Genomic DNA, 13,041 nt, shown 5'->3' with positions numbered 1-13,041 from the left:
ATATATAGATTAAAACTAAATGGCCATGGGACTTCCCTGGCAGTCCAGTGGTTAAGACTTAACATTCCAACGTAGGGTGTGCGGGTTCGATCCCTGGTCGGGATGCTAAAATCCCACATGCCTCTCGGCCAAAAAACCAAAACATAAAACAGGAGTGATATTCTAACAAATTCAATAAAGACTTTAAAAATGGTCCACATCAAAAAAAAAATCTTAAAAAAAAAAACTAACTGGACAGAGAAATCTATACCATGCTAACATGAATCAAAAGCAAGCCAGGGTAGGGAACTTCCTAGTGGTCCAGTAGTTAGGACTTCACAGTTTCACTGCTGAGGTGCCGGGTTCGATCCCTGGTCGGGGAACTAAGATCCCACAAGGCATGTGGTGCCACCAAAAAACAAAAAGAGAGAAAGAAAGAAAGAAAGCCAGGGTAGCTATATTAATTTCAGACAAAGTATCTCACACCAAGGAAAGTTACTAGACATAAAGAAAGGCATTAGGGCCTCCCTGGTGGCGCAGTGGTTAAGAATCCACCTGCCAATGTGGGAGATACGGGTTTGAGCCCTGGTCCAGGAAGATCCCACATGCTGTGGAGCAACTAAGCCCGTGCGCCACAACTACTGAGCCTGCGCTCTAGAGCCCGTGAGCCACAACTACTGAGCCCACGTGCCACAACTACTGAAGCCCCCACACCTAGAGCCCATGCTCCACAAGAGAAGCCACTGCAGTGAGAAGCCTGCGCACCACAACGAAGGGTAGTCCCCACTCGCTGCAACTAGAGAAAGCCTGCACGCAGCAATGAAGACCCAACGCACCCAAAAATAATAAATAAATAAACACTAAATGTTAGTTCTTTTAAAAAAGAAAAAAAGGCATTATATGGGAAACAAAATGAAAAGACAAGCTACAGACTAGGAGAAAATATTTGCAAATGATGCGACAAACAAGGGCTTCATTTCCAAAATATACATACAGCTCAATATCAAAAAAACAAACAACCCAATCAAAAAATGGGCAGAAGACCTAAACAGACATCTCTGCAAAGACATACAGATGGCCAACAGGCACATGAAATGATGCTCAACATCACTAATTATTAGAGAAATGAAAATCAAAACTACAATGAGGTATCACCTCACACCAGTCAGAATGGCCATCATCAAAAAGTCTACAAAGAATAAATGCTGGCGAGGATGTAGAGAAAAGGGAACCCTCCTGCACTGTTGGTGCAGCCACTATGGAGAACAGTATGAAGGTTCCTTAAAAAACTAAAAACAGGGACTTCCCTGGTGGTCCAGTGGTAAAGAATCCGCCTTACAATGCAGGGGACACGGGTTTGATCCCTAGTTGGAGAACTAGGATCCCACATGCCGCGAGGCAACTAAGCCTGCACGCCACAACTACTGAGCTCGTGCACCTCAACGAGAGAGCCCACACGCTCTAGAGCCCGTGTGCCACAACTACAGAGCCCATGCACCCTGTAGCCTGCACACCACAACTAGAGAAAACCCGCACACCAACTAGAGAGAAGTCCGCGCACCACAACAAAAGATCCTGTATGCCTCAACGAAGATCCCGTGTGCCACAACGAAGACCCAATGCAGCCAAAAACAAATTAAATACATAAATAAAAAATAAATCTTGGGCTTCCCTGGTGGCGCAGTGGTTGAGAGTCCACCTGCCGATGCAGGGGACACTGGTTCGTGCCCTGGTCCACGAAGATCCCACATGCCGCGGAGCGGCGGGGCCTGTGAGCCGTGGCCACTGAGCCTGCATGTCCGGAGCCTGTGCTCTGCAACGGGAGAGGCCACAACAGTGAGAGGCCTGCGTACCGCAAAAAAAAAAAAATAAATCTTAAAAAAAAGAAAAAAACCCTGAAAACAGAGTCACCGTGTGACCCAGCAATCCCACTCCTGGGCATATATCCAGAAAAGATGAAAATTCTAATTCAAAAAGATACATGTGCCGTGATATTCATTCATAGCAGCACTATTTACAACAGCCAAGACATGGAAGCAACGTAAGTATGGCCATCAAAAGAATGGATAAAGAAGATGTGGTACACATTTACAATGGAATATTACTGAGCCATAAAAAAGAACAAAATCCCATGTGCAGCAACACAGATGGACCTAGAGATTATCATACTAAGTGAAGTAAGTCAGAAAAAGACAAATATCATGACCTATCATATCACTTACATGTGGAATCTAAAAAAAAGATAAAAATGAACTTATTTACAAAACAGAAACAGACTCACAGACACAGAAAACAAACTTTACAGTTACCAAAGGGGAAAGGGTGGAGGATAAATTAGGAGTTCGGGATTAATATATATACACTACTATATAGAAAACAGATAAACAATAAGGAACTACTGTATAAGCAAAGGGAATTATATTCAATATCTTGTAATAACCTATAATAGAAAAGAATCTGAAAAAGAATATATATATATATATAAAATATATATATCACTAAATATCAATGAATCACTTTACTGTCCACCTGAAACTAACACAACACTTTAAATCAACTATACTTCAAAAAACCAAAACAAAACTGCAAGACCTAAATTCCTTTCCACTCAAAAAAATCTTAAACCACACATTTTGATTGTTCAACTAAAGGAATAAATGTCTATTAATTTTTTAATTAAATAGTGAGACCACTACATATCTATTAAAATGACCAAAGTTTGCAAAACACCAACAGCACCTAATGCAGGTGAGTACATAGAGCAACAGGAACTTTCATTCATTGATGACAAATGCAAAATGGTACAGCCACTCTGGTAGACAGTTTTGCAGTTTCTTATAAAACTAAACATACTTTTACTATATGATCCAACAATAACACTTCTTGGTATTTACACAAAGGAGTTGAAAACTGACGTCCACACAAAAACCTGCACACAGTACACAATATGTTGATTTTTTTTTTTTGAGGTATTTTTTTGAGTTGATACAGGAGCTTTATTCTGAATTGCCAAAACTTTATTCAGATTACTCCAGAATGTAATTGCCAAAACTATTCAACACTGCAATGAAGATGTCCTTCAGTAGATAAATGAATAAATAAACTGTGGTACACCCAAACAATGGAATAGTATTCAGCATTAAAATGAAATGAGCTACCAAGTCATGAGAAGATATGGAACAAACTTAAATGTATATTACTCAATGAAAGAAGCACATCTGAAAAGGCTACATTCTGTATGATTCCAATTATATGACACTCTGGAAAAGGCAAAACTATAGAGACAGTAAAAAGATCAGTGGTTGTCAGGGGCTGAGGAGAGGGAGGAATGAATCTGTGGAGCACAGTGGATTTTTAGCGCAGTGAAACTACTATGTACAATACTACAACGGTGGATACACTTCACGTTTGTCCAAACCACAGAATGTGTAACACCAAGAATGAACCTTAATGTAAACTATGGACTCTGAGCAATAATGATGTGTCAGTGTAGGTTCATCATTTGTAACAAATGTACCACTGTGCTGTGGGATGTTGATAATGGGGGAGGCTATGCATACAGGGACAGTGCATTTATGGGAAATCTCTGTACCTTCTGCTCAATTTTGCTGTGAACCTAAACCTGCTCTAAAAAATAAAGTCTATCCAAGAAAAAACAAAAACTATTGTACTGAGGATGTCATTTTCAGTAAAGTGCTTCATAAAATAATATCCCCATGGTATCCAACAAGGATCATGACTATCTTCATCTGTGTGTGAGGAGAGAGGGAAGACAGAGCTGGGAAACTGCCCCCTAAGAGGGCATCCCACGAGGGAAGCACTGGCACAGGATGCCTCTGGGTCAAGAAGTAAGCCCTGCAGAAGGCTCTGCTCTGATCCCACAGTGACCACTAACCCCAAATACACACAAGTCTCCTCTCCTCACTCTGCTCAGAAACCCATTTCCTGGGATTATGAATTATCTCTGAGCTCTAATAAAATGCATACTTAGCCAGTTAGAACATTCTACCAGAGACAGTGGCGATCAAGAGAGTATACACAAAAAAAAAAAAAAAAGAGAGAGTATACACAGAGGACTGTAAGGTGAGTCTGTTTTAGCTTGTTGATTCCAGGTGACAGGGTTTACTCAAGGATTCAATTTAGAGGAGAAAGTAGAGGTTCATAACCTATGAAGCCCGATAGCGGAACACATACCTAAATCTCAAACTGGCAAAACAAATCATCCTTGCTTAGTCAGTACTAAGTTCTGTCAGAAAAAAACATGAGTCACTGGCCCACAGTATTAGACTTGCACAAAAAAAATACTTTTAAAATTATCACTTTCAAAAATTTTGCTCTTAAAAATTATTTTAAGTCTTAAGTACAAGCTGCTGGGGAAGAATGCTAACAGAAAGCTATTCCATTAGCCCTAACCATTGAGCATGATTTACCAAAGAATAGGGGAGAGGTGAGGATGAGAGAGCAATGGCAGGGCAAAAAGAAGAAAGTGTGCTTCCTCTTGTCCTATGGTGGCCCCTGCCCTCACTCAGGGCACTTCTGTGCCCTTTAAGAGGATATAGAGCACCAAGACCAAGCAACACCATAGTGGAAGAAAAAACAGAAATGAATCCAAGATCTGGAAAAAAGATATCTTATCTGTTTTATTATCTACAACAAAAATGTAAAAACCTAGTCATTCGTTTTCAACTTTATATTACTCAGCAATAAACATTTCTCAGATTTGTCTAGAGAATTGGGCCAAGAGAATATATGCTTAGAAAAAGAATGTGGTGTGAGCCTAGTAGACAGGAAAGATCTGCTGAAACTCAGAAGTTTAAGAACTCTTCATAACTGACATCAACTGACACACCACACAGACAAGCACCTAGCATAATGTGACCATAAATTAAAATCCCCTATAAAAAAGGAAAAGCTGGGGCTTCCCTGGTGGCACAGTGGTTGAGAGTCCGCCTGCCGATGCAGGGGACGCAGGTTCGTGCCCCAGTCCGGGAAGATCCCACATGCCACGGAGCGGCTGGGCCCGTGAGCCATGGCCGCTGAGCCTGTGTGTCCGGAGCCTGTGCTCCGCAACAGGAGAGGCCATAACAGTGAGAGGCCCGCGTACCACCAAAAAAAAAAAAAGGAAAAGCTAAGATTCTGAGACATGATACCATCTACCCACATTTTATAAATGTTTAATTTCTCAAAAGCATCAATATCTTCTCTTTCCCTGTAAGCTCCATTCTATACTCTGAAAATAGACTATGCCATAAAACTGAGAAAATGCAAACCGGAACTTTATAGAGATTAAGCCATTTCTATGATCCAGCTCAGCAGAGTGACTTTTTGGTTTTGTACTGACATTGAGAAAATGGGGGCCTGCTTATCCTGAAGCCAGACAGGGCACTGGTTCTGAGGATGAGTACAAGGAAATCTCTAAAACAAAATCAGAGATTGCTGACCTGCAAATTAATCTATAAATGGAACTCACAGGACTAACAGATACTGCTTAAAGTCTTGTAATAATAAAAATCTGCTTTCTTCTGATCAGTTTCAGTGATCAAGGACACATGACAGGCCTTCAGAATATGCTAACAGGTAGCAAACACCCCTATAGCAAAAATCTTTAAAAAAGAAAAGAAAAGAAAAACCCTGTAACTAAAAGCAGAAATGCATAATTTCTAATAAAGCATTATTCAGCAGAAAGAAATTTCAAAGACCACTAACCTGGTCCTCCTCTTCATCCTCATCCTCTGCCAGACGCTGCCTGCCTACTTCATACAGCCTGCACACCGTGTCCATGTTCAGAGAATCCATGCTGCCTTGGTTCTGAAATAGAACACCCAGTCCACAAGAAGTTAGTTTTTAGAAGGCCCATATCCACACCTCAGCTATGACTGGCACTCACACACCTTGACCCTGTAACTATCAAAGCTTCCAATACCCAAAATTCTTGAACTGATTCTGAAAATGTTATGTCTAGGACACAGAGAGGGAAAGAAAAACAGGATGAGAAGGCCTGGACAGCAAGGGAGAGACCACCATCCCTGGGAACAACACTGTTCCAAGGATGCTCTAGAGAGAGACTGACTCCTCTAAGAAAGGGATGACAGTGTGAGTCCAGGATAATAGGAGATGGGACGCTCCACAATGCTCTATATCAGGATTTTCCTACTTCTCTTATACTGTGTATCTCCCCATCAGATGAGTAGATTATCCTAATCTATCACCAGAAATGCATCATCTTTAGAACACATAACAGACAAAAATGTCTGGAGTATAAGTTGAAAATGATCTTAAATATCAGAATAAAACAGTAGGATTTCTTCTTGCTCCCTTTACCTCGATGACAGCAAGATAGCAGTCTTTGGTGTCTGTACATAGGTCAAAAATGTTCCGTTTCACATCAATGGTCGCTGGAAAACAGAATGTGACAAGACTCAGGACTAGACTACTACCGTGATCTTAAAACCAGCCTTTCTGTTAAAGGAATTCAACGTGACTGTTCATAAATATTTCCCTAACTCCTCTGCTTTTCAAAAGCAGAATAATTATAATTCTCTCAGAAAATGGAAGATCTTAAATAAGGATCACCAAAACAAGGCAAAATCATCAATACCTGACCTTCACACTTACCTATAGGTTTGTAATCAGTTGCATTAAATGTTCGGAAGGATGATCCAAAAGGGCTTTTCATCCTCTCCTCCAGTAAGTCATCTTCATCATCTGCCTGCAACATAGCTAGTTGGGACAGAAAGGGGAAATAGGAAAGGGAAGCAAAATACTATTAGAATCAGAAACATCCCCTATTCACAACTGCAGAAAATATTAATGGACAATCAAGACTTCAGAGTTTCCCTGTAGTAAATTCCTCTCAAAGCATCCTCCTTGCATATCCAAACAATATCCTCAACCTCTCATCTAGCTTCCAACAACTGTTACAGCTGAAAGCGTACAAAAATCACAAGACAAAAAAGGTTTTTCTTGAAGTTCATAATGATACGCATGGTAAATTACTCATGAAATTTCTTTCTATACAAGATTTACTTGTTATCTTCAAAGCCAGTGGCCCTCCACTCTAAATCGACATTATTCTCATCAACAAATTTTGTCACCATTTGTACTATTATTTTATCTTTTATGTTACAACTTTGAAATGTTTTTCAATTCACATTTGACAGATATTTCTAAATAGGAAGTATCAAATTAAGTGAGTGGGGAGAGGAGGGAGAAAGAGAATAATGAAAAGTGAAAAGTTTATTACCTCCATACATCACTGTCCCCGTGTGGTTGAACACCACTCGACACTGATCTAGAGCAGGAACTGTGTGTAAAAGATGGAAAGTACGAAGGTCCCACTAGGAGGGGAAAGGTCAAGGAAAACTATTTTCCCCAAAACTTCTTATTTAACCTCATGAGGGAAATTCTGAAATACCACTTTCTTTTCCCCTCCTTCTAGGTATTAATGCTTTAGAAGTCAACAAGATCAAGATAAAGCAAAAGCATTCAGAATGCATATTACTGAATAATGACCCTGAAAAATCTCCTATGATATCCTCATATACATAAAAACTACATGAGGTCCCTCTCTCCCAATAGTAGCACTTCTTTTTACTCTTATGTGTCATTTCTATAGAGCAAAAGTAAAATCCTTCTGAAGACAGATAAAAGTCAATCTGACACCTGGGGAAGTGGGAGGGAGTAATCTGGTCACTTCCCAATACAAAGAAAACATGCTAGTAAAAGTCATCGATAATTACCAGTATCAATTGAATCCACTACAGATTCAATAATACTTCAAACCAAAGGAAAAAAACCAGGTTATTTACCTGTGTGGATACTTCGACCAGGTATTGGTAGAAAGATAAATAATTTCTGCATTACAAACTAGGTAACAAATGGCAATTAAGACATGGGCATAAAGGATACAATCTCAGTATTAATGATGACCTCCAGCCCATTCGGATGGAAAACGCCACTGATGTTCATGTTGAACTTGTCAAACTTGTGGATGGCCTGTGCAGAGCGGACATCCCAGAGGACGCCATCATTTAAGACAAGATCATCTGTAGGATTAAAGGTGGCACAGTTCCTCTTGTAGTTGTTGGCAAGATCTGGGTTAAACAGAGTCAACAGCTTGTTGCCAGTCTGAATATCATAAATCTTTAGAGAAGAAGGGGTGGGAAGAGAAAAATCAGACCAATCCATCCACTGACGAATTCAAACAGAAGCTGTGTAAAATATCTCTCTCATGCTTTCCAAAGCCCATCAAAATTATAAAAGGCCTAACATTGAAAATAACTGGAAAATAGGAAGACCACACCCATACAAGCAAAGTTTATGTACTTTGGTTCCCATTCAAGGTTTGAAAAGTCTCTTTGCCACAAGTAAGAAAATGAGAAGTGAGACTGCAATAGGGATAAGAAAACCCTCTTCTTCCCCATCCCACTTTCAAGAAACAGAAAATGTTTCTAAGACTGAAACTGAGAAACTCTCCATGTGGACTAACCAACATTACTCATAGAATACTCTGACAGGTTACTTTTTGGAGAAAGGCATCAACGAAATGCCCTTTTCTCCTTAAAATATCCCAATATACTATCCAAAGTCTACAATGTGCAACCCATGCAGAGACCAGATCTTTCCCATCAGCTTACAGACATGCTGTAATATATCCAATCTTTTAAAAAAAATCCTCCTTTAATAGAGGAACAAATAGGGAGACACCACAAGGAACAAACAAATCCAGATCGTGGGACAAGACAACTAGCCTGGTCTCTTCAAAAGTCAATGTCATGAAAACTGGAGAAATGGTTCTTGGCTTTAAAACATTAGTGAGACATAACAACCAAATGCAATATGTGAATCTTGGCTGGATCCTGGTTCAAAAAAAAAAAAAAAAAAAAAAAAAAAAAAACATTTGAAACCAAACACATCAGGAACAATCAGGAAAACTGAGTATGAGATGGATATTAATTGATATCTGGGAATTACTATAAATTTTCTTATATTTGATAACTGTGATTATGTAATAAAATGTCACTATTGCTAGGATATACATGTTATAAGAGTTAGGGATAAAATGTTTGCAACTTACTTTCTATAATTCAGAAAAACACACATATTTACACAGAAAGAAACTATGGCAAAATACTAAACTGATGAATCTAGGTGGTAGTTATGTGTACTACTATTTCAACTCTTCTATATATTTTAACACTTTCAAATTAAGTTTGGGAGAAACCCTCTCTTCACCACTCCATATCCCCCACCTCAAGCTACTATCCCCTCTTCCCTTTATTTTTCAGCAAAATACTACAAAAGACTTGTCTATACTCAGTGTCTCCACTTCTCTCCTGTTCTCTCGTGAACCCACTCTAATCAGATTTTTCATCCCAGTGCACAGAACTAGCTCCTGACATGGTTAACACTGACCTCCACATGGTTAGTCAAAGGTCACTTCTCAATTCTCATCCTTTTTTTTTTTTTTGGCCACGCCACACAGCTTGCAGAATCTTAGTTCCCCGACCAGTGACTGAACCCCAGCCCTCAGCAGTGAAAGCCCAGAGTCCTAACCAGTGAATCGCCGGGGAATTCCCTCAATTCTCAACTTATGTAACCTATCAGCAGTTTCTGACCCAGGAGATCAATCCTTCTTCAAGAGTCTTCCCTTGCCTTCTAGAGCACATCTTTTTCCTGAGGTCTCCTGCTACCTAACTGGCCACACACTTTGTTCTCCTTCCCAAGTTCCTTCTCACACGGGCAACTTCTAAATACTAGCACATGCTAGGACTCTGTCCTTACACCTCTCTTCTCTAGCCTCCTTAAAGATCTCATCCAAGTTCACAGTTCATACTGTCGACAAGTGAACAACTCCCATATTTATATCTCCCACCCCAGACTTTTCTCCTGAACCCCCAATTTGTATATTCAACTGCCCATTCCCTATTTGAGTGTCTAAGAGATCACAAACTCCATGTATCCAAAACCCCAGGGCCCAGCTGCATCACTTCTCATTGCCTCCACCACGCCCACCTAGGCACAGCCCCATTGCGCTCTCACATATTAGCTGGCACAACACCCTCCTAACTGGAAAGCCTCCTCTTGCTTCTCTCACAGAAACCAGACTCACACTTTAGGAATTTTACATCCAGTCATGTGCTTTCTTGCTCACCCTCCAGTGTCTTCATCTCACTCAGAGGAAAAACCAAAGGTCTTAAACAACACATTGCAAGAGGCTACATGCTATGCCCCACCACTGACCTCAGCCTTCTTCCTCCCACCTCCCAAGTAAGGGCTTTTCCCTTGCCATCCCCCGTCTTATATCACTTTTCCCCAGACATCTGCATGATGCCCACACTTCCTTCAAGACGCTGCTTAAACATTATCCAATCAGTGACACTGATTTCCTAGATAAAAAGGAAGTCCCCCACACCACCACCAAGCACTTCCTACCTCTCACCCTGCTTTCTTTTCCTTGGCAGCACTTACCATCTGACATGCTATATATTTGCTTCTTTATTCACTGTCTCCCCAGTGAGGCTCCATAAAGGCAGGGACTTTATTTCATCTAAAACTTAGTGTTTGAAAATATCTGCTCTGCTAATGAAATAGTTCTCAAATTGTCAGATAAAGTTCTTTTCACATTTTCCCATATAGCTCAGAATTACTTCATTACACTTACAGATTCTATCTGGAAAGAATATCACTGAGTAATTTTTTTTTGTCACCCACAGGACTTAAGTCCTCACACTCAGTCCAGAAGATCTCAGTATAAACAAATAGACAAATCACTTGAAAGAAGTGGATTCTAAAGTACTTACATGGGCAATGTCTCCTTTTGTGCCTATGACTCGATCCTGAGAGTGCTTACTGAACTCAACATAGTGATCTTCTGTGAAGGAATGCCTATGAACAAACAACAGAAGTACTGATATAACTGACCTTTGGGACATAATTATTCAACTGACTGAAAATAAGGTGATCCTCAGCCTCTTGCCTGACTATACTCACCTAAAGATTCTAAGCTCCCAAAGAGGAAAAAATTGTACACATAAGATTAAAAAGAAGATTCCCTCCACCAGTTTGTCCAAGCAGATCCAAAATAATTAATGGAAACTACCTGGTTAAAGAAATGGCTAACTGGGTACACGTGCCTTTGAAATATGCTCCAGCAAAGATAGCAATGTACGCATGTGAACATGAGAAAATACGTAGATGTGCCATTTTGGATTAGTGAAGGGTCTGCTGTGTGATGGGAATGTATATACCTACCTGGTAAGAAAACCCAGCAATTAAGAAAAATAAAATCTTATTAAACATGTACCACAGATGAGGAAGAGAGAAGTCAGCAATATAACTTATAGCATTCCTCTTTTTCCCAAAAGCCTTTAAGTCAAAGAATCAGATGAAGGGGATAAATTGTAAAACAGAGAGACTAGGTTATAAAAGTAGATACATACTTCATATCAAATACTGATTTCATTCCCCAAAGTGCAGACAGAGGCTGGCTCCAAGTAGCAGATGTCAGCAGCAAGGACCCGTCCTAAAAGAAGATGAGAGGCCCAAGGTGGGTAATCATGTGTTTATATAAATGCCATCTTCCATTAGCATTCTAAAATATAAAATATATTGTTGGATTATAAAGAAAACAGAAAAACTTTTAGGAACCAAGAAATGGTCAGAAGCTACTAGGACTTAAGTAACATGTACCTCCTATGTCCTAAAAAATAACTAAATTTAAGAATATTAAATCCTCCTAAAATATAATAGTTCCAAGGCAGAGGGTGGGGGGATGTGACACTTGGGAAGATGTCAAAGATGGTTCCTCCTTTCTTAATATTTGGCCATATTTCTCCATCTATCTCATCTGAATTATCAGTTAACTGGAAACAGTTGTTAGACTTCCTAGCTAAGGATTCTTAAAGGTTTTTCAAAGAGAAAGCCCAATAAAAGGTCAACCTCCTTTACTTTAAAATCAGGAAAATTATTCTTGTCATCTTAACAGTCTTGACTTTTAGAAACAGCAAAGGCATGAATTTCATCCATAGAATAGTGTTAATAAACTGTGAACTACAACTGGAATCATATGCTTGTTTTCCTAAAAATTCACAGTACTCTGAGATTTCCTTCCAACACAAAAAGAAAACTTTAGTGGTCATAGTTGATAATCTCCATTTCCAAATGAAGCAAATTAAAAATCTATCTATGTTCAGGTCTTAGAACAAGGGTTGGCAAACATAAGCCCAGATAGTAAATACTTCAGGTTTATGCAGGCCATATGATCTGTGTTGCATGCAACCACAGTACTCAACTCTGTCATGGTAGCATAAAAGTACCCATGACAAAACATAAACATACGAGCATGGCTGTGTTCCAATAAAACTTTATGCGCAAATACAGGAAACCAGTCAGACCACAAGCCCACAGTTCACCAACCTATCCTAGAACAATGATTGAGAATAATCTAGGAAGGGACCTTTACCCTGGAAGGTTCAAGGTGTGTGATAGCTGAGTTGTGACAGTTATAGCTGGCCTCCTCCTGTCCACTAAACACATTATAGAGCTTCAATTGCCCAGTGCAGGTGCCAAGCATCAGGAACCGCTCTCGTGCTGAGAATGCACAACAGGTGAAGCCACTCTCATCCTCATTGGCTTCCCGGAATACTGAAATAGGACGGAACCTAAGCAAACAAAAGAGAATCAGAGACAAAGAACAGGCAAGGACTCAGAAAAAGAAAACTCTGTTAGAAGGACAGAAGGAAAAACAAAGCATTTATGTTTCAAATGGGTTCTTCCAAAATATCAGTGACCTTCAGTGGTTCATCTTCATTTTAAAAGAGAGAAAATGACCTTCACTTAAAAATTTTAACAATAACAAAAATTCCCATGTGTAAAACCTGGGATACCATGACCTTCACTTAAGATTTTTAAGGAATAAGAGGAGACAACTTGGACCAGCACAAAAACAAACTTGAGAGCCTAGTTAGGGACAGAGTGTTGCATGGGTTCTAGAAAACATACTTGTTATAGTAAGAACACAGAGTACCTTATCAATATATTGCCAATAATCACACGAGGAAC

General features: G+C 39.7%; 1 protein-coding gene across 9 annotated transcripts in view; it reads right to left on the bottom strand.

Moving 5' to 3' along the window:
- Nucleotides 1-13,041, bottom strand: part of DCAF1 (DDB1 and CUL4 associated factor 1) — a 91,466-nt gene that overhangs the window by 17,865 nt on the left and 60,560 nt on the right. For 8 of the 9 annotated variants that reach the window (XM_032650133.1, XM_032650135.1, XM_032650128.1 and 5 more), the window contains 8 exons: nucleotides 12,443-12,641; nucleotides 11,421-11,503; nucleotides 10,782-10,866; nucleotides 7,888-8,121; nucleotides 7,223-7,316; nucleotides 6,595-6,699; nucleotides 6,301-6,374; nucleotides 5,686-5,787 (listed from right to left, as the gene is read on the bottom strand). In XM_032650133.1, the coding sequence (XP_032506024.1) occupies nucleotides 5,686-5,787; nucleotides 6,301-6,374; nucleotides 6,595-6,699; nucleotides 7,223-7,316; nucleotides 7,888-8,121; nucleotides 10,782-10,866; nucleotides 11,421-11,503; nucleotides 12,443-12,641 (976 nt within the window). Of the gene's footprint in view, nucleotides 1-5,681; nucleotides 5,788-6,300; nucleotides 6,375-6,594; nucleotides 6,700-7,222; nucleotides 7,317-7,887; nucleotides 8,122-10,781; nucleotides 10,867-11,420; nucleotides 11,504-12,442; nucleotides 12,642-13,041 lie in introns of all 9 variants that reach the window. The other variant, XR_004352335.1, reaches the window with a different exon arrangement.

This window comes from Phocoena sinus, chromosome 11 (assembly GCF_008692025.1).
Source record: "Phocoena sinus isolate mPhoSin1 chromosome 11, mPhoSin1.pri, whole genome shotgun sequence".
Classification (NCBI taxonomy): Eukaryota; Metazoa; Chordata; class Mammalia; order Artiodactyla; family Phocoenidae; genus Phocoena; species Phocoena sinus.
The sequence above is the reverse complement of the archived record's forward strand: the minus strand, read 5'-3'. Positions and strand labels throughout refer to the sequence as shown.